Here is a 20,820-nt window from a genome sequence, read left to right on the forward strand (position 1 = left end):
GTATATAAATTGTATAGTGATAGTCTATTTAGTATATTTTTGTATAGTGACAATCTATTTTATATATATTTTGTATAGTGACAGTTTATTTAGTATATTTTTTATATAATGACAGTCTATTTTTGTATATATTTTGTATAGTGACAGTCTATTGTATATAAATTGTATAGTGACAGTCTATTTTTGTATAGTAACAGTCTATTATATATATATATTTTGTAATATACCAATATTCAAAAGAAATGCTCTTGATATTGACATCAACAGGTGAAGAATGAAGATAGCGGTAATCTTTTATTTCAAAGATTTGAAAGTCTTATCTTCCACACGAAAGGGTGAATGCCCAAGTTTTCTGCAAACATTGAAAGAAGATCCTCCAACAGATATGATTATATTGCAAATTTATGTGTTGCCAAATCTGCTCGAAGGCAGGGTATCACAAGAAACATGTTACATTATGCTATTAGATCGGCGAAAGCAAATGGTAAGGAATTAGGATGCACCAGTTCCATAATTGCTTGAATCACCAGAACACCTAAATCTGTTGTTTGTCAGACAGGTGCAGAAAAGGTGTTCGTGCATGTACGTACAAACAACGGAATAATTTATACATTAATTATTTGCAACAGAGGATAGGAAGATTAAGGGATTAATAGTGCAAATTTCCCAAATATTTTATTAGTTAACTGAATAATTTTGAGTTTTTAACCAAATAATAAACATTAATTTCTAATAGAATATATCCCCTCTATTTGGAACATTCTTGAAGAAGAAGAAATTTTGTGGGAACGCCCACTATTTATGTAAGCAAAGAGAGAACGGTGGACAGAGATTCAATTATAGAAGAACAAAAAAGTGATATGACGGCGGTCATTAGGTGAAGGCGGTCCCCTCAGGAGTGGATCACGACGGAGGGCGTTGATTGGTGGTTCAATACGGAGGCGGCGCTTGCGACTGCGGCATTCGGCAATGACTTTTTCGGCCGAAGAAAATGCGTATGATCGCTGAGGGAGAAGGAAGTTAGGGTTTTGAGTGGCAGTGGTATTGGGCTAGTCTTTTAATTAGTTTTGGACTGTTAATTGTATGGGATTATTTTGTGGCTATCAGGTGATATAAGTTTGACCCTAGTGACTACAAATGAACTTTGCTTTATTAAATACCGATAGTTACGAGGACATTTCGCTAAGACCAGCTCCATGTAAGACCATACCGTGCAGTTTTTTTGTTTATTAGGTTGGCCAAGCCCAACAAAATTTTTATTACGAAACTGTTTAATAGCAAGAAAATTTATACTAGTACGTACTTTCAATTAAGCTGCGACTAGGTCACATATCTAAACCTAAAAAAAAAATATTGCGTCACATATTTTATGCATGCTCGTAAATGGTAATCACCTTTAATTAATTTATGGACCAAAATAATTCAATTACTTTTCCATCCAAAATTACAGAAAATGTATCCCATAATCCACAATAAACCCCTCTAATTTCAGTTATTATTATATAATTGTTCTTTTAGTCTCTTGTCTAAGCCACTCTTTTCAATTGAGTTTTAACTCTTATAATATGCATTGATGGTGTAAAAGTTATTACAAAAGTAAAACTAAAATAGATACAAGTAAGTGTTTTATTAATGATTCAAAAACTAAAAAATGATCGGTAACATGTTGGAGTTGGTCCAGTTATTACCTTACATATGGTATACGGTTAAAATCGAGCCCATTCAATTTTTTCATCTGATCGGGACCAGGGAGCTGCATCGAAGATCGGCCCCGTAATGGATCAGACCAAGGTACGAAGACAAGGTACCAAGTTCGGGATTCGAAGTACCTGTCGAGATCGAGGACAGCAGCGATCGAGACCGAATAAGACAGGCATCGAGCAAGATCGAAGATAACATAATAACGGAAAGGCGAAATATCCGTGATTGGTCGAAGATCATGACGGAAATCTCGGAACGGATCAAATTAGGAATAGTTAATTAGCTAATCATGTGATTTTCTTCTGTAATTAGAGTTATACCATAAGCAGACTTCCTCTACTATATAAAGGGGAGTATTAACCATTTGTAAGCCATATATTGTTCATAGATATCAAAGTAATATAATTCTCTTTCTCGTTTACACTATTGTTCATCAGCTTGTTATATTTTAATTGTTCTTATATCAACCAGTTCGAGGGTATCCAAACTCGAGGGCTGAGTTCCATTCTAATACTGGTTTGCTTTACTTTATAGTTCATTTTTGTTATTAATCTTCATATTTATCAATTGGTATTAAGTGAAATCACATATCCTTAGAACCATATTATAAGTTTAATTGTTATCTAATTTTAAGGGTAAACACATATGTACATATATTTTTATATCGTCAGTGAATATAATTTAAATTCTTTTTAATTCAAGAACTAGATAAGGATAGTTACTACTGCACTAGAAAGTAGTGATTGCTCAAAAACAAAAACTTGAAAGTTTGCAACTTAAAAGAATTATGAAGAGGGCTGAAATAGCAGGGAGCCACAAAAGTGGATATGGTGCAAGAAATGAACCTCTAGTCTCTGGCAGGAGGGAAGAGGAGACAGAATGTTGGAAATGGAAACAAGTTTTTGTTTACCCGCAAAACAGTACAGTTGAATTTATACGTAGTGTTTAGACAAGTGAACTAATTTGATCATGAAATAATATAATAATCGAAGAAATACGCAGTACTTAGCCTTGGAATGTAGATGAAATAGCAAAGATAGTGATTCCGTGAACACGATTTTCGAACACAACAATGATGGGATCAAAAAGCAAGAGAGTGAAATTGTATAAAGCTTTGTATAGAATATAATATATGTTCTTGCCAGAAATTTTGTGTCCCTTACAATGATAACTGAGCTCACTATTTATAGCTATGTCTAGGGAAGAAGGTTCTAGGATCCTGCCCTCCTTTAATGTCAATTATGAGGGTCATTGATGAAGATGTAACGTTGAGCGTAAGTGCCAAATTCTTTGTAACGGACCGTCGCTCTTAATGCTGTAGAATATTCCTTAGTAAATGCTACTGGGCGCAGAACATTTAATATACTTTTATGAACGTTATCCGTTCCGGTGACAAGCGCAATGGCTGCGTTCGGTCCTCAGTCATTCCATCTTGGATTGCACGTGTCCTCCTTTTAGTCAGCCACGCGTCATATCATATTTTACCCTATACAGCGATGACATAATTTTGTGTTATCGGGAAGTTGGTAGAAACTCTTTTTTGACGGGAATTACTATAATTCCCTCTGAAGGTCTCTGACAGTTTATTAGATGCACGTCTCTCCGCATTTAATGCCCCGAACACGCATTATCCCATGATTAAACACAGCTTTAGCCGGTTATCGAGGTAATCATGGCCATGAATTTAGCCGCCAAAATTTTACTTATACGCAACTTTCTTTTCCTTTGCGTTTCACAATTGCTTGAGCTTCTAATTTGCATCCTCGTTTTTCATCCTTTTTCTAATTTTCTTCAAACACAAACTCTTTACCTTCTTCCTTTCCAATGGCTCCTTCCTCCAAACGTGGTGGTTCTACGAAGAATAAGAACAAAACCGAGGATTTCGTTCCTCCAATAGTGGATTCCATCATCCCAAGAAGGCTTAGTACTTCGAATGATTTTGAAGAGAGATTTCTTACTGCTAACCCTCGTACATGGACTGTTAGTAGGTACCCTTCTTCCATTCGTCCTTCCAGTATTCCTGCTGTGAAGGAGGACTGCCGCTGCAATGAGTTGGAAATCATCGCTCCTGATCTATTGGAGTGAGTGACCCTTCCCAAGGAAAGTTTTACATACTTTTTCACGTATCCATTTACTTTGGGTGCGTTTTCTTTGAGCGGAGAACTTGATTCCGCAATTGCGGAGTTTTGCCTTCACTACCAGGTATGTTTGGCACAGGTAAGTCCTTCAGTGTAGAGGACGATCGCCTGCCTCCGACGCTTGTGCCAAGAAACTGTGGAGGAGCTAACCTTAGCTCATGTGATGAAGCTTTATTCCCCCAAAATCTTCCGCTAGGGAATGATAAACCTTTGGAAGCGTGGCCACCATGCTTTGTTGTCTAGCATGGATAATGACAATGACTATGGGTGGATGGAGCGATTCATTGCAGTTGCCACCAATGATATCATTCTGACAATGACTTCATCCTTTCCGGTTGCTTGGAACCGCACTCGTAAGTTCTTTGTATAATATTTATCTTACTAGATATTCTTCTATGGTTGTATCATCTCTTCACCCTTCGCATATTTCAGCAACTCGATGGCTCCCACTGGTGGTGGAAGGTTTGAACCGATGGGTTCAGAAGATTTTGGACGTCACAATACCTGAAACTCGCCCGTGAAGAGAACTAGCCTTTAAATACGGGTGGAAGGCCAAAAATCATGATAACTCTAATTTACCTTGCTTCCATTTTTATATATGAAGAACTTGGTTGAACCCTTCTGACTTTGTTCATGGAATTAGGTCTATATGCGGGCTCTGTTGCTGTCCCCGATGAGGACATTCTGGCTGATCCTGCTGATGCAGCGAGGCTGCTTCAGGAAGCACTTACTTGAACAGGTATATCCGGGCCTGTTTCGGGTGCAAATATTTATTTATGGAGTCCCCGGCCGGAGGATAAACAAACAAAGAGAAGACGCTCCTCCGCGACCGGGGAAAAGAATAAAAGGGCAAAGGTTAATGCCCCCGAATCATCTCCGTCGGCGATGATGACTGGTCCTCCTTCTGGGCCGGTCGTAGACACCGTGATGATTGATGATGATGAAGAAGTTGTTGATGATGAAGCTTCTTTACACAGAAGGCGACGATCCTCATCATCTCAATAGGATGCTCGACCTATTGAGATAGTTACACCAACTGAAGATGATATCTCAACACTTTGGGAAGAGTCTAATTTGGTAGAATATGCCAACTCCCATTTTCGGGCCCCAATTACTGCAACCGGTGTTGCGGGGCTGAGTACCAGGTCCTTGCCGTATTTGGTTGGCGAGCATCAAACAACCAGCTCTGCATTTGTTGCAGCTGCTTCTCACTCTTCAACTCCATCAACTTCATTTCCACCTTCACCAATACCAGCAGCTGCTACATTATTTCTATCTTCGTCTACTCTTCCACTAGCGGTTGCTACACCATCTCCATCAGCCGCACCTGACCATGAAGAAGGTGTTCCTCTTCCACAGTCCCAAGTTCATGGGAACTTGGGGCAAAATTATGCCGCTCCTTCTGAAGATCCACAAAGGAGGAGGAACATTACTCTTTCGGACTCTACCAGGTGCAACCTGCTATCACGGCCGGTGGAGCTTGCTAATTACCTGAAGCCTTTGGCTTCAGAAAAAGATTGGGAAAAGATTCAGATACTCTCGGGCGAGTATTTGTTGAACAATGCTATGCATAACGCCGCGGCAGTACGTTCCTTCTTTCTTTTATTATTCCTTCTACTTTTGAACTCGTATTCTAAGTTTTTCCCCTTCCTATTTTATAGGACAACTTTCTTGCCTCTGAGGGCCTTCAAAGGTTGATTCGTGAGAAGGAAGAACTTACTTCTGAACGGGATCAACTTTTGGCGGAACGGGACCAGACTGTTCTTCGCCTCTCGGAACTGGAAACCGGAGCTACTAAGGCCATTGTTTTGGAGGCTCGTTTGCAGCAAAGCATGCAAGAAGTGGTAATCCTCAGCTAAGAAATTGGGCTGCTGAGGGTTAATTTTGATGAGGCTAAGGCCAAATGGACAGAAGTCTAAAACGTCGTTCTTGCTGCAACCGACCGTGAGGTTGCCTTTGCTTAAAGAGTGATTAACTTGGAGGCAGCCTTGAACTCCAAAAGTGAAGATCTTGCTGCTGTGGAGGCGAAATATGCCCAGTTAGAAGAGAAGTACAGGAAAACTATCGAGCATAATAGGCTCTTTAGTTCAACTGTCCGCGAGCTTGATGTCAGCCTCAAATCTGCTAGATCCACCGGGGAAAACCTTTTCGCCGAGGTTATTCAACTAAAAGAAGAACTTAAGCGCCGAGCGGTTTCCCTCATTGTTGCAAAAACTTATTCCATGTATAGCATGAGGAGGAAAACCTTGGAGGCCAAATCTGGTATCATTGATGTTGATGCCGAAATTGCTAAGGCCCGAGAGCTTGAGTTGGCTGCAAAAAATGGACTCCCGGCGCAGTCTGATGCTCCAGGTTCTTCTGATTCCGATTCCGAATTTTTGAAAACTAAAGAAGGATCAGAAGGTGATGAGGCCGAAGACCAAACTGGGGAAAGCATTGAGCCATCGGCGGAACCACCTACCCTTCCCGACAATGCGGATACTTCTCTTCCTCCTGGTTCCGAAGGCGCTGCAGTTTAGCCTTTTCTTTTCCCATTTTGCACTTGAAATGTTTTGGCCCGTTCTTGTAAATAAAGACATATTTTCTTCTTTTAGTTCAAGTGTCGTTTGAGTCTTACTTTCATTTGAATATCCATGCAAGCCTTTAACTTTTGCATTTGCTCAAGTATTCTGCGCATGTTGTTCAATTTACGCTTTAGTATGTATAGTCTCGGATGCCTTTCTTCGAAGCATTTTGGTTCCGAGTATTATCCCTTTTACGTGAGGGTTTTTATGAATATTTGCACAAGTTTCCCTTTTACATAAGGGTCTCTATGAATATTTGCGCAAGTTTCCCTTTTACATGAGAGTTTCTGTGAATATTTGCGCAAGTTTGCTTTTTGCGTCCTTTTCATATGCAGCTTCGGGTGTATTTTTCCCTGATGGCATTTTGGATTCTGGGCATTGATTCTTCCGGAACCAACCCTTTAACGTGAGAGTTTTTATAAGAGAGGGCCCTCTTATGTTTACGGTGCTCTTGAAGAGGACGTCTCCTGTTCATTACGGCACTAACATTTGAAGTACTTGTTTAACTTTCAAATGACAAAGTTAGCTCATCGTTCAGACAAGAAACACGATAAAAGCAAAAGGATTTCATTTTATTCCTTCTATTTTCAGAAATTACATAAGCATTTTGCTATGCAGAAAATAAATTACCATTACTTATGGCTATTTTGTACAACTTATTTTTACGGGGCTGACTACGCACTCCCCGGTCCCGATGATGCATTTTGTTTCCGGATTTTTGTTCTCGATTGACGTGGCAGTCATTGTTGCCGTATCCTAATAGCATTCCCTCTAGTGTTTGAATGCAAAGAATGCGAATTGGAATACTAGAAATTTTGTATCTTCGAAGGTCCCACCAATGAATTGCTAGGTAATCCTTCACTCGGTAACATATCTTATTTCCCCATAGGAATCCATGCTATTGAGCGAAAGAATACATAACAGTCCTCTGGCGGTTTGTGCCCATGAACCGTCGGATAACCTCTGTTCGGTAGCAAACTCAACTTCCCGGTGGGAATTTGCTATCGAACCAAAGATTACCTAATCATCCCCGAGTGGAAGCTTGTTCGTTTGCCTTGCTATCAAAGGTCTTATTGTTGTTGTCTGCGTAGTATGCTTTCCGTCGCCGCCTCATTAAAAACCTTGCCAGAAAAGCCCAATTGGGACAAAAACTGAACGAAGGGAAAAAGAGTGCAGCATATACTTTCTGTTTGAGTGTTGTTCATCAGCAATAATATCTTTTGAGGTGTTCCATGTTCCAGTTGCTGGGAAACTTGTCTCCATTCTAGTTTTCCAACTCATATGAACATTTTCTAGTGACAACTGAAATTAGGTAAGGGCCTTCCCACATTGGACCTAACTTTCCCGTGTTGAGCTCCCGAGTATTTTGTGTTACTTTTCTTAGAACCAAGTCTCCTACTTTGAAAAAATGGAAGTTGGCTCTCCGATTGTAATATCGCTCCATCCTCTGCTTTTGAGCTGCCATTCTTACATGCGCTAAGTCCCTGCATCCCTCGAGTAGTTCCAAGTTGATTAGCATTGCTTCGTCGTTTGATTCTTCGTTTGTTTGAGAATATCTCAAAGTGGGCTCGCCCACTTCAACCGAGATTAGGGCTTCAACATCGTACACGAGAGAAAAAAAGAGTTTCTCCTGTACTTGATTTGGCCATTGTTCGGTAGGCCCATAGGACTCCGGGCAACTCTTCAGGCCATTTGCCTTTTGCTGCTTCCAACCTTTTCTTGAGGTTTTGAATGATCACTTTGTTTGTTGACTCTGCTTGACCGTTTACGCTCGGATGATAAGGTGAGGATGTGATTCTTTTTATTTTCAGGTCTTCGAAGAACTTTGTAACTTTTGCACCGATAAACTGTGGCCCATTGTCGCATGCTATCTCTTTTGGTATTCCAAACCTGCAAATTATATTTTCCCACAGAAAATCGACCAAGCATTCTTTGATTTTCTGATAAGAACCTGCTTCCACCCATTTAGAAAAATAATCAGTCAAAACTAAAAGAAACCTTACCTTTCCGGGAGCCGGTGGCAGCGGTTCGGCGATGTCCATCCCCCATTTCATGAATGGCCATGGGGACAGAACCGAATGTAAGAGTTCTGCCGGTTGATGTACTAGTGATGCGTAGCGTTGGTACTTATCACATTTTTGTACGAAATCTTTGGAGTCTTGTTCCATGCGAGGCCAGTAATATCCTGCCCGTACCAATTTAAGCACCAAAGACTCTGCGTCTGAGTGATTGCCGCATATCCCTTCGTGGACTTCTCTCATGACATAGTCAGCTTCTGATGCTCCTAAACACCTGGGCCAGCGGGCCTTGGAAAAATTTTCTATACAATTGGAATTTGCTGAAGCTATAACGTGCAGCTTTGGTGCGTAACGCTCGTGATGCTTTGGGATCGTCGGGCAACTTTCCGTTCCGTTCCTCCACTCCCAGACCAGGCTAGCCGAATTCACCTCGTAGTAACCATCTGTATCAAGGACTGAGCTCATCATTTGTACCACCGTTCCGGACTCTGATCCTTTTATTTCCGTCGATGAACCTAAGTTTGCTAATGCATCCGCTTCTGCATTATCCTCTCTCGGGATATGGGTTATTGACCACTCACGGAATCGTGCCAAAAGAGCTTGGACCTTTACCACGTATTGTTGCATACGTTCTTCTTTGGTATCAAAGATCCCGTAAACCTGATTTACCACTAGCTGTGAGTCGCATTTGATTTCTATAACCTCGGAATCAAGTCCTTGGGCCAATTCGAGCCCTACAATTAAAGCTTCATACTGTGCTTCATTGTTAGTTAAAGGGATCGTGCTGATGGCTTGACTTAAGGTTTCCCCCAAAGGCTTGATTAAAACTATTCCAAGCCCAGAACCTTTTACGTTCGAGGCTCCGTCCGTAAATAAGGTCCAAACCCCTGATGCCAATTCCGACACCATTACTGCCTCCTTGGTTGCCAGAGGTAGCAGTCCCGGACTAAAATCGGCCACGAAGTCAGTCAAGACTTGTGACTTAATTGCAGTCCTCGGTTTATATTCTATGTCGAATTCACTCATTTCGACGGCCCATTTGGCCAATCTTCCCAAGAGTTCGGGTTTATGAAGGATATTCCGCAAAGAGAAAGTAGTCACCATAGCTATTGGGTGGCATTGGAAATAGGGCCTCGGCTTTCGAGCGGCGACTACGAGAGCTAAGGCTAGTTTTTTCAAATATGCGTACCTTCGTCCTCCCGGACTAAAACCGCACTTACCGCAACTTCTGAAACCACGAGGTAGACTAGCAATGTTTCGCCTTTTTTTGGTTTCGAGAGCAATGGAGGGCTTGATAAGTACTTCTTCAGGTCCCTCAAAGCCTGTTGGCACTCCGTCGTCCATTCAAAATTGTTCCTCTTTTTGAACAATGTAAAGAAGCAATGACATTTTTTCGACGACCGGAAAATGAACCTGCTCAAAGTTGCTAACCTTCCTGTGAGTCTTTGGACTTCCTTTATGTTTAATAATTGATCTGAGATATCGTCTATGGCCTTGATTTTGTCGGGGTTTACTTCAATTCCCCTTTCTGAGACCAGAAACCCCAGGAACTTACTGGAGCTAACCCCGAACGCGCACTTCTTGGGGTTAAGTTTCATGTTATGCTTCCTCAGGATATCAAATGTTTCTTGCAAATGCTTAAGGTGGTCACCTGTATTCAAAGACTTAACGAGCATATCGTCTATATAAACTTCCATGGTTTTTTCTATTTGCTTTTCAAACATCTTATTTACGAGCCGTTGATAAGTGGCTCCGGTGTTTTTCAACCCGAAAGGCATTACATTGTAACAATATGTACCAAAATTTGTAATAAATGAAGTATTCTCCTGATCTTCCGGGTTTGTCTTAATTTGGTTGTACCCAGAATAAGCATCAAGGAAACTCATCAGTTCGTGCACGGCCGTGGCATCAATCATTTGATCGATATTTGGCAGTGGAAACGAATCTTTCGGGCATGTCTTATTAAGATCTTTATAGTCTACACACATACGAAATTTATTGTTCTTCTTAGGAACTACTACTACATTGGCTAGCCAGTCTGGATATCTTACCTCTCTGACCGAACTGTTTCTAAGCAAGAGGGTTACCTCTTCTTTGACGAATTATTCCTGGCCTCGGCAATACGACGCTTCTTCTGCCGTACCGGTGGTACTCTAGGATCCAAACTCAGCTTGTACACGGCTATTTCCGTCGGGATACCTGTCATATCCTCGTGCGACCATGCAAAACAATCAACGTTAATTTTAAGGAATTCAATAAAATCAGACCTCAACTCGGGATGTAGTCCTGTCCCCAAGTGAAATTTTCTTTCTAGGAAATCTTCAAACAATGCCACTTGCTCTAGTTCCTCTGCCGTGGATTTCATTGCGTTCGTTTCTTCTGGAACTTGAAAATATCTCGGCACCTGATATTGTTCTGACGATTCTGCCCCTGGAATAATCTCTTCTAACTCGGGAGTAGGCACTGGTTCCTGTAATTGCTATGACGTACGCTCCTTCCCTTTGCTACTGGAAAATGAGATTGCATTCATCTCCCTCGCTGCCGGTTGGTCACCTCTTATCTGCTTGATTTCTTCGGGCGTCGGAAACTTCGGCAATTGGTGATACATCGAAGGTACAACTTTCATCTCGTGTATCCATGGCCTTCCTAAGATGATGTTGTATCCCATATCGACATCCACTACTTCAAAGAGTGTTGTTTTCATTACTCCTTCAGCATTCGTGAGCAGCAAGATATCTCCCCGGGTCGTCACGCTTGCAAGGTTGAATCTAGCGAGGAGTTTTGTCGTCGAAATAATGCTTTCGGTGAGTTTAGCTTGTTCCAATACTCTCCATTGTATGATATTAGCCGAACTTCCTGGATCCACTAGAACACGCTTAATTTTAAAATCTAACACATTTAAAGAGATTACTAGTGCGTCATTGTATGGTAACAACAATCCGTCTGCGTCTTCCTCTGTGAAAGTGATATCGTCCTCCCGGAGTCTTTTGCTGTGAGTTATCGATACTTTAGTCTTTTTTTCCGCCGAAAAGGTGACCCCGTTAATCTCGTTCCCCACAAAGATCATGTTGATCATTTGGCATGGGGTTTCTTCTCCTGCTTTCGAGGATTCCGTGTTGTCTCTGTTGCGACTGTTATTGTTTTTAGCTCGATCACTCAAGAATTCTCGGAGATGACAATTCTTCAATAGCGTTGCCACCTCCTCCCGAAGATATCGGCAGTCCCTTGTCCGGTGACCGTTCGTCCCGTGGTATTCACACCATAAATTAGGATCCCTCTGGTTGGAATCGGACCTCATAGGTCTCGGGAATCATGCTTCTTTAATGTTCCTCATGGCTGACACCAGTTCCACTACATTGACGTTGAAGTTATATTCTGATAATCTGGGGTAAGAAAGATCTCGAGACCCCAACGTTTGTTTATCTTGAAGTGATCTATTGCTTCTACCACGATCAGTGCCCCCGTCAACGGTAAACTTGTTTGCTCCTCGAAAATTTCTGCCACGGCCTTTGGTACGCTTATAAGGTAAAAACCGACCTCTTGAAGTCCGCCTATCTGCATCGTAGTCATCCTTTGGTTTTTCTCTATTCTTCTCCCGTCCTTTGGCCGATGATGTAGAACCGACCTAGTCATCTTCGATCCTTATCTTTGACTCGTATCGGTTGTGAACACCATCTGCCCAGGTTGTTGCTTGAAACTCAAGAAGGCTCTCCTTCAGTTTCCGGGAAGCGTCTGAACCTCTCGGATTCAATCCTTTGGTGAATGCTTCAGCTGCCCATTCATCCGGGATGGCCGGGAGCAACATTCTTTCTTTCTGGAATCGTGTAACAAACTCTCATAATAATTTTGATTCTCCTTGTGCGATTCTGAATATGTCGGCCTTCCGGGCTTGCACCTTTCTAGCCCCGGCATGAGCTTTAATAAAAGAATCTGCGAGCATCTCAAAGAAATCTATGGAATGCTCGGACAGTAACAAATACCACGTTACGGCTCCCCTCGTGAGAGTTTCGCCGAATTTCTTTAGCAACACAGATTCAATTTCGTGAGGAGCTAGATCATTTCCTTTCACCGCCATTGTGTAGGTGGTAATATGTTACTGTGGGTCTGAAATTCTTTCATACTTTGGAACTTCAGGCATTTTGAAATGCGTCGGGATTAGTACTGATGCCACACTTGGCTTATACGGTAATTGAACATACTTCTTCGAGTTCGGTCCTTTCAATACTGGTGGTGCACCCGGGATTTGATCCATGCGGGCATTTACTTCCTTCATGAACCGTAAAAGCTCATCTTTGAATGAATCGTTCTTGTTGTTAAGTCCTTATCTGCTCCCTCTAGCCCCATCGGAGCGATTTTACCCCTGAGAGTGTTGTTATCGATTCTCTGTGTTGTTTGGTCTGCGGGAATAACAGGATGAATCGGATCGCGCTTGTTCGCATTATTCGAAACACCTGATAGCGCCTGCTTCAGTTCCGTCATAACCTGATCCTACCGCGTGAGATGGCCTAGAATGATTGCTTGTTACTCTTGCAGGATCCTCACAGCATCCGTTACTTGCTCCTCGTCAGCATCATCGGGAGTTCTTTCCTGAACCTGTCGAGGGTACCGTATGTCATGCACCGGCGTGGCGTCATTCCCCTCATTGCGGGTGTCACTGATTGAGTCCTCGAAATGAGGTTGATCCCCTCGAATTTTAGGGTTGTGTGCATCGTTAACAGTGTTATCTGTCATTTATTGCGATTTTTTCTAAGACAAAAATAGTCAAAACACGTTAGTAAAAGAGGCAAGGATTAATTTAATTGCACAACTGTCTAGGCCCCACAGTGGGCGCCAAACTGTTTACCCGTAAAATGGTACAGTTGAATTTATACGTGGTTTCTAGACAAGTGAACTAATTTGATCCTAAAATAATATAATAATAAAAAAATACGCAGTACTTAGCCTTGGAATTTAGATGAAATAGCAAAGATAGTGATTCCGTGAACACGGTTTCCGAACAAAGCAATGATGCGATCAAAAAGCAAGAGAGTAAAATTGTATAATGTTTTGTATAGAATATAATATATATTTTTTCAGAAATTTCGTGTCCCTTATAATGATAACTGAGCTCACTATTTATAGCTATGTTTAAGGAAAAAGGTCCTAGGATCGTGCCCTCCTTTAATGTTAATTATGAGGGTCATTGATGAAGACGTAACGTTGAGCGTAAATGCCAAATTCTTTGTAACGGACCGTCACTCTTAATGGTGTAGAATATTCCTTAGTAAATACTACTAGGGACAGAGCATTTAATACACGTTTATGAACATTATCCGTTCCGGTGACAAGCGCAGTGGCTGGGTTCGGTCCTCAGTCATTCCATCTTGAATTCCACATATCCTCCTTTTAGTCAGTCACAAGTAATATCATATTTTACCGTATACAATTTCATTAATGCCTTGATATTGAAACTTGCTACCAGCCTTAGGCAATGAAAGCCATGTTCCTGGGCGTTAGCCAAATATACCTAAACACAACAGATAAAATCAAATACATTCTGAATTCCTTAGCAATAAAATCAAATATTGCTGAAATCAATGGAAGCAAAACATCAGTAGAATTACTCCATACACTCTTTTCTTTTCAATCTATTTCAAAAGAGTAATCGAATTTTTTAATATTTGAAATTAATTTAAATTTAATCATCTCACTTTACCTTTAGTAATATATTGTATAGTCACAAAACTATTATGGCATAATTAAGATCACAAGTTTTAATTTTTTTTCTTAAACTCAGTAAGGTCTAAACTCAGTAAGGTCATATATAAGAATTAAAAATAAACTATTTAAAAAGAAACTTTTCAGCTACAAAGATATACCTTATGATTTTATGTATTTCAAATCAACTAATGAGGGTAATTTCATTGGCACCCGTTAGCAAAGAAGTAGATCTATATGTCTATGATGGAGTTCATTACTTAAATGGTCACTCAACTATCTGAAAATATCTAGTGAAGTCATATTTCTTTTGTTTGTAACAGAAAAGTCACTTAACTATGCATATAGCGCTCAAAAAGTCACTCAACCAGATTTCTCAAACTTTTGATTATCAAATACCGATTTTACCCTTTAAATTATCAACTTTTATCCTTTTTTTGTTACTTTTTTAATATAATAATTTTTCTCTTTTTAATCTACATTATGGACTTACCTATAGAACAAATATATTTTATTTATAAAATAAAAAATAAAAATTAATTTTCTAGCTTATATAATATCGGAATAATATAACTGAGTAATTTTCAAGAATATATAAAGTATATTATAAAAATACCTTTTTTTTAAATAATTATTTTATATTACGTGCATGGAATACATATTTTATAACTTTTATTTTATTTTATTCTCAATTGTGTAAATATATTTTTGAATTTTTTGTTCTTAATATCAAAATTATTATTACGAATAAATTGTTCTAATTAATATTTTTTTTACTATGCTCAATATTTTATTATTCTTACATTGTATATGCTTAAATACTATTTTTATTTTTTTAATTTATAAATAAATTTAATTTTAAAAAATCATAATATTAAAAAGTTTTAAAATAAATAAAATGAAGATAAAAGTTGATAATTTAGAGTGTAAAATAGGTATTTTGTAATTAAAAGTTTGAAAAATTTAATGTAGTGATTTTCTGAGTTGATAAATACATAGTTAAGTGACTTCGATGTTACAAATAAAAAAAAATAAATTTAATAAATAATTTCGGATAATTGATTGATAATTTGAGTAATGTACTCAATGATTCGGAAGGCCAGAGAAAAAGGCCCTCTTTGCCTTTAGGAGGTTCGACATAGAAATACAAGCCTTTAACCCCCACCTTGTCCTTCTTCTTGTACTCTTACCCCAAATTACACCCTTGCTCTGTCCTTTGCACCCACCCTTACCCTACCCCACCCCCCACAAGATCATGTTCTCTCCCCCACCCCCTCTCACCCTTAAAAATTTTATAAACCAAAAACAGAGCTTTTCCTTTATACCTTTACATCTTCCAATTCCTCATCACCACCACTTTTTGACAACACTTTCTCTCAAGCAAAGAAGTGTTGCGTTGGGCTTCTCTTTTTGTCCCAAAACCCTCTAACTTGTTTTCATTTGCATTACTTAAAAACTTTAAGTGAAGCAAAAAATGGCAATCAGAAAAACAAACAAGCTGCCGCAAACTGCAGTCCTAAAGCAAATCTTGAAAAAATGTTCGAGTTTGGGGAAGAAACATGACTATAACGATGAAGATGGTCTTCCCCTTGACGTCCCCAAAGGCCATTTTGCTGTTTATGTTGGAGAGAACCGAACTCGATACATTATACCAATTTCATTCTTAACTCACCCTGAGTTTCAGTGCCTCTTACGGCGCGCTGAAGAGGAATTTGGCTTTGATCATGACATGGGCATCACTATTCCATGTGAAGAAGTTGTTTTCCGATCACTAACTTCTATGCTTCGATAGAGAAATACTGAAGCAAAAATTGAAAGAGAAAGCAAGGGAAAGTGAATAGTGGTAGTGATAGGTTTTGGGTGAAGAAGATGGGTTTAAGATGAAGCAATTTTGTTGAATTGTTTCTCTTTTTTCAACGTCTTTCTTCACTGTAGTTTTTATTTTTATTTTTTATGTTTAATGAGGCCAGGAATTATTTTGGTTCTTTTTATGGGTCAGATTTGTAAAGAAGAAGAGATTGGAGCTTTTCCCTTGCAGAGGTGTTTTTCTTACACCCTGTGAGAGAGGTTATTAAATTAATGTTAAGCAAAGATCAATTTGCCTCGTTTAGTCAATTCCCAAAAGGAAAATCTTGTTTTATTTGTTATTTTTGTACGGATTAGGTTTTGTACGGTGATATAATTTAAAGAATTTTTACGTGTAATTTAACCTATATTTTAGAAAGTTATATTACTTTATTTTCGAGATTACCGTATTAAACTTGACATGTAAAGTAGGTTAAGTTTATGTGATAGGTGTAAATTATTGGTGCATAAAATTTAAATTCTTTCTATACTGTCTGAAGTCAGCAACTTTACTGCTTTTAAGTTCTGTTTTTAGCTTTTGTTCTTTCGATGCATGTATTTATTGTTCAACCTGCATGACTGAAGTCACGGTAGAAGTAGATGAATGATTTTTCACCTTTTTTATATAATTATAATAACGATAGACAGAGTAAATGCAACGCTTGGGGACTGATCAGTGAAATATGAACTAAACTGTTCTGACATGTATGTACAAGAGTTACAGATGGAGTGGAGTGTGGACTCAAGAGTAGGCCTAAGAGTGTTTCTTGTTAAGAAATTTATACAAAATACCTATTGAGTTAAAATAATTATCCTCCACTGCTCATTTGAAAACTATTTACGATATATGCATATTCAGTTAAAAATAATTACCTAACCTAGCTTATCTTGATTTGACCTGGCTCGGCTCGGCTCGACTTGGTTCGGCTCGGCTCGACTTGACCTGATTCGGCTTGGTTCGGCTTGGCTTGGCTTGATTTGACTTGGCTAAAAAAAATGGATAGGGAGAAAACTTTAGGGGTAGTGGGTAAATAGTTTGTGGCTCCGATCCACTTTATATGACATAGTTTGTCGAATGAGGTCAAATTAACTAATTTTCAATTGAAATTCTAATTCTAATATATAATTTTTAAAATTTTAAAATAAAATAAATTTTTTATATTTTGATACAAAAACTAACTTTAATTAATTTTTATGATACTTAGATATAGTTGAACGATCTTTTATTATAAAAAATTTAATGACTTTAATTAGGATAAAATAAAAGTTAAGTGATATTATGCCAAAGTGCTATACTTTTAGTACATTACTCACCTTACATATTGTTAGTTTAGTGGTTAATTGTGCGACGTTTGAGCTAAATTATGTTGTTTTATGTGTAGGAGCATCGGAAGATAAATACGAGTGAAGGTTGCACAAAAACAGGACGAAAATGCAAGAAAAGAGCACAAAAATGGCAAGTACCCAAACCGTGTTACAGACCAGACTTCGCGAGATCTATAGCCAGCTTGACCCCGCTACAGACCAGGTTTTGAGAGGTCTATAGCCAGCTTGACCGCGCTACATACCAGGCTTCGCGAGGTCTATAGCCAGGTTGACCGCGCTATAAGCCTGGCTTCGCGAGGTCTATAGACCGGTAATTAAAAGTCGCGGGTTAAAAGTCTCCAACCCGAATTTGGACTCAAGGACTTCAACCCTAACCTATAAATACTCCCTAAACATGTCTAATAGAAGGGGGGGGGGGAAGGACATTTTTTAGAGCAGATCCGACCAAAAAGGAGGACATTTTGAGAGGGAATTTCGACCCAAGGAGGCAAGAACACACTAGGAGCAAGTCGAGAATTCTTCTACGAGTTTTTCACTTCCTTCTTCCTATTTCCATTATTGGTTATGAATTCTAGTATTGTACTTTTGCATACTATTATGAATAGCTAATTTGTTATCTAGGGTTTTGATGGAACTTTTTGTAGGATGAATTCTTATTACGTTTTTATATAATTGAGTCGTGGAATTTCTCTACTTGTTCAACTACGTGTTTATTATTGTTGATTGAATGGCCATCAATTGACTGTGCCTATTTAGTGTGTATATTGCTCAAGAGAGAGTACACATTTAGGTAATTGTTGAAGAACATCACTCCTAACGTATGTGAGAGATCAATATAGAGGGTTTAAAGACGGGATTAGAGATAATGAAATATTGGTGAGATCGTAGTGAGCGGTGAGTTAGTGCCAGCTAGCGTAGTTCGAGAGAATATGTCTAGTAAATTATGGTCGTTGCTCAAGAGACACCCGAAGTACTCACAATCGGTAGAGAATACTTAGGCGAAATTATAGAAGACATAGCGAGAAGGATTCTGACAATTGGGAAAATCATAACTCTAGACCTCCTTAATCTTGTCTCCAACACTTAGTATCTTTAGTTGTTAATTCACTCCTTTAATTTGTTAATTAATTAGTTTAACATAAGAATCTTTATATTTATAACTTAGGAATTGTTCGAGCTTGTCTTCTTAGTGATAGTCAACAGTTGTAGCTACACCTTAGTTCTCTGTGGGATTCGACTCCGGACTCTTAGACCGGATTATATTTGCAGCGATCACTTATCCTTTTTAGGACTAGAGTTGGGCGTGATCAAATTTTGGCGCCATTGCCGGGGAACTAACAGTGTAACTGTAGGTGTATTATTGCTAAGTTTCAAGTTTGAACTTTATTTTGTTTTGTTTTGTTTTTATTTTATTCTACTTGTTGATTTGAGAAGCATGACATCTTGGAATTATGGGAGTTTAGGTATTGGTAATTCTACTATTGATCCTCATATATATATATTGTGAAGAAAACCAGCCGTGAAAAAATTATCAAAATATTCCTGAGAGCGAGTTATGTGAACCAACTCAATATTATGTGTGGAATATATGTGATATTTGTGGTGGTCAAGATAATCACTTTTATGATTGTGCTTGTATTTCTTATCCTCCCCCAACCCCTTATTATGATGGTTTTACATTTTCATGTGAAGTTAATAGGAACAAAGAACCTGGAGGAGCTAACCTAAAGGAGATCATATATATGTTAAAGTGCCTCATGGAATGAAGTAATGAGAAACAACTGGAAATACAAAGGCTAGGGGACACTAACCAAAGGCAATGTGATACTATCCAAAGGCAAGAGGCAACTATTCTTAGCCTGGAGACACAAGTGAGGCAATTGGTTGAGGCTTTAAATGCTCAACAAGATAATATTATGAATAGTAGCCATGAGCAGTGTGCACTAGAGACAGAAATTGAGGTGTGAATAGAAGAGTCCATAGTAGAACACCAACAATCAATCAAACTAGAATTTGAGGATGCCGATGTTGTAGAAGAGATACTAGAGTCAACCAAGGACATTGAGGATACATATTTAGTTGACTCTACTGTCATTGGTGTTGATGTTGTTGACAGTCCCAAAGTTCATGTAGTTGAGCGCATTGGTCCTCACTCCAATTATTTTCGACATTGTGTTTGGAATGAGGTATGGAAATTGATCTGTATGAGCCAATGCAAGAGTCAAAGGAAGAGGTGGATGAGCCCTATATTCTGGAATTTTTAAGACCGTCTAGGCAAGGTGACACTTCTCGGTTGAAAGCCAAAAGTACATAAAGAATCACTTAATTTTTAGCTCGCAACAATTTGTATCGCCCCAAGAGCATGATCATAGAGCAAAATCAAAACTTGGGGTCCAATTCATAAGTTCGAAGTTGAGGCAAAAAGTGATTCGCGTCGTGCCGCGACGTTTAAATAAAGCGCTTGTTGGGAGGCAACCCAACTTTACTTCTTCTTTTTTTTTTCTTTTTTTTTTTCTTTTTTTTTTATTTATTATTGTATTATTCTTGTAGTGTTGTTTTTTATTTCTCTAGGAGCATGGGAAGAAAGGCCATTGGAAGAAAGCAAAAGAAAGTGAGAAGATGGTTAGAACTAAGTGTGGGGTGCCCGCACAAAGAACCAAGTATGGGAGAAGTCTGAGTACCTCATGAGCTGCTAATGCTTCGGTCTTTGGCCTACCATGGAGTTTCTTTTACCCTCTTGTATTTATGGGTGTGCATTGGGGACAATGCATAATTTTAAGTGTGGGGTGAGGAGATTGTCTGGGTGACTTTCTATGCTATTTTAGTTGTGTTAGTCTAATTGAATAATTTTTTTTATTTAGAAAAATAGAAAAGATTGGACTTTTCCCCACGATGGATCTATTAGACAGTTTTCCCCCGTGGTTTTTCTTTGTGCCTCGGTTCTTTACCATGGAATGTAGTTTGAACCGGGTCATAGTTTTTTTATTTTTAGAGTAGAATAGGATTTAGGAAAAAAAAGAAGGAAGATGAGATTTCTAGGTGCCTTTTACTTATTTGATAGTAGTATATTTAGGCTCTAGCATGTGTATTACCTTCCCTATAGTTTGAAATTACTTATGATGCCTTATTGAGTTAGATAGCATGTCTATTGGTGCCTATTTCTCATTTTCTTGGCTCGTGTTAACTTTATGCTTAATGCTTAATATTTTATGGCTCCGTAAATACTTGTAATTGTTTGAGAATCGGAATTGAACTGTCCTTAGTGAGTCATGTTCCATGTGTGGTGAGAAATTGTATAGTCCGTGTCATTGCATTAGAGTCTAGAACTTGCCCGGCCTGTGAGTTGAAGCGAAATTTTAGGTTTTGCTCGATTTGAAAAATGATTTTAGGCTTTCTTTGATTTGTTTGAGCTTAATGCTTACTACAAATAAAAATTATCCCTAATCAACCATTTTGAGCCTATAAACTTTTATTTTGCAACCACATTACAAGCCTATACCCCTTTATTCTTAATTATTATTATTTTAATCA

General features: G+C 38.8%; 2 protein-coding genes across 2 annotated transcripts; one reads left to right on the forward strand and one right to left on the reverse strand.

Moving 5' to 3' along the window:
- Positions 1-10,900: 10,900 nt before the first annotated feature.
- LOC138907558 (uncharacterized) lies at positions 10,901-11,719 on the reverse strand. The gene has a single exon (XM_070198157.1). It carries the CDS (start codon positions 11,717-11,719, stop codon positions 10,901-10,903), a length of 819 nt encoding a protein of 272 aa, XP_070054258.1.
- A 3,708-nt stretch (positions 11,720-15,427) lies between these two features.
- On the forward strand, positions 15,428-16,233 carry LOC104117712 (protein SMALL AUXIN UP-REGULATED RNA 12-like). Its single transcript, XM_009628797.4, has one exon. The coding sequence runs from the start codon at positions 15,593-15,595 to the stop codon at positions 15,908-15,910; it is 318 nt and encodes a 105-aa protein (XP_009627092.1). The 5' UTR covers positions 15,428-15,592; the 3' UTR covers positions 15,911-16,233.
- Positions 16,234-20,820: the final 4,587 nt, after the last annotated feature.

Source organism: Nicotiana tomentosiformis, chromosome 3 (assembly GCF_000390325.3).
Source record: "Nicotiana tomentosiformis chromosome 3, ASM39032v3, whole genome shotgun sequence".
In the NCBI taxonomy this organism is placed as follows: Eukaryota; Viridiplantae; Streptophyta; class Magnoliopsida; order Solanales; family Solanaceae; genus Nicotiana; species Nicotiana tomentosiformis.

Excerpts from the sequence above, each read along its gene's own strand:
- LOC104117712 (XM_009628797.4), top strand. The coding sequence starts at position 15,593 with ATGGCAATCAGAAAAACAAACAAGCTGCCGCAAACTGCAGTCCTAAAG.
- LOC138907558 (XM_070198157.1), bottom strand. The coding sequence starts at position 11,719 with ATGAGGTCCGATTCCAACCAGAGGGATCCTAATTTATGGTGTGAATAC.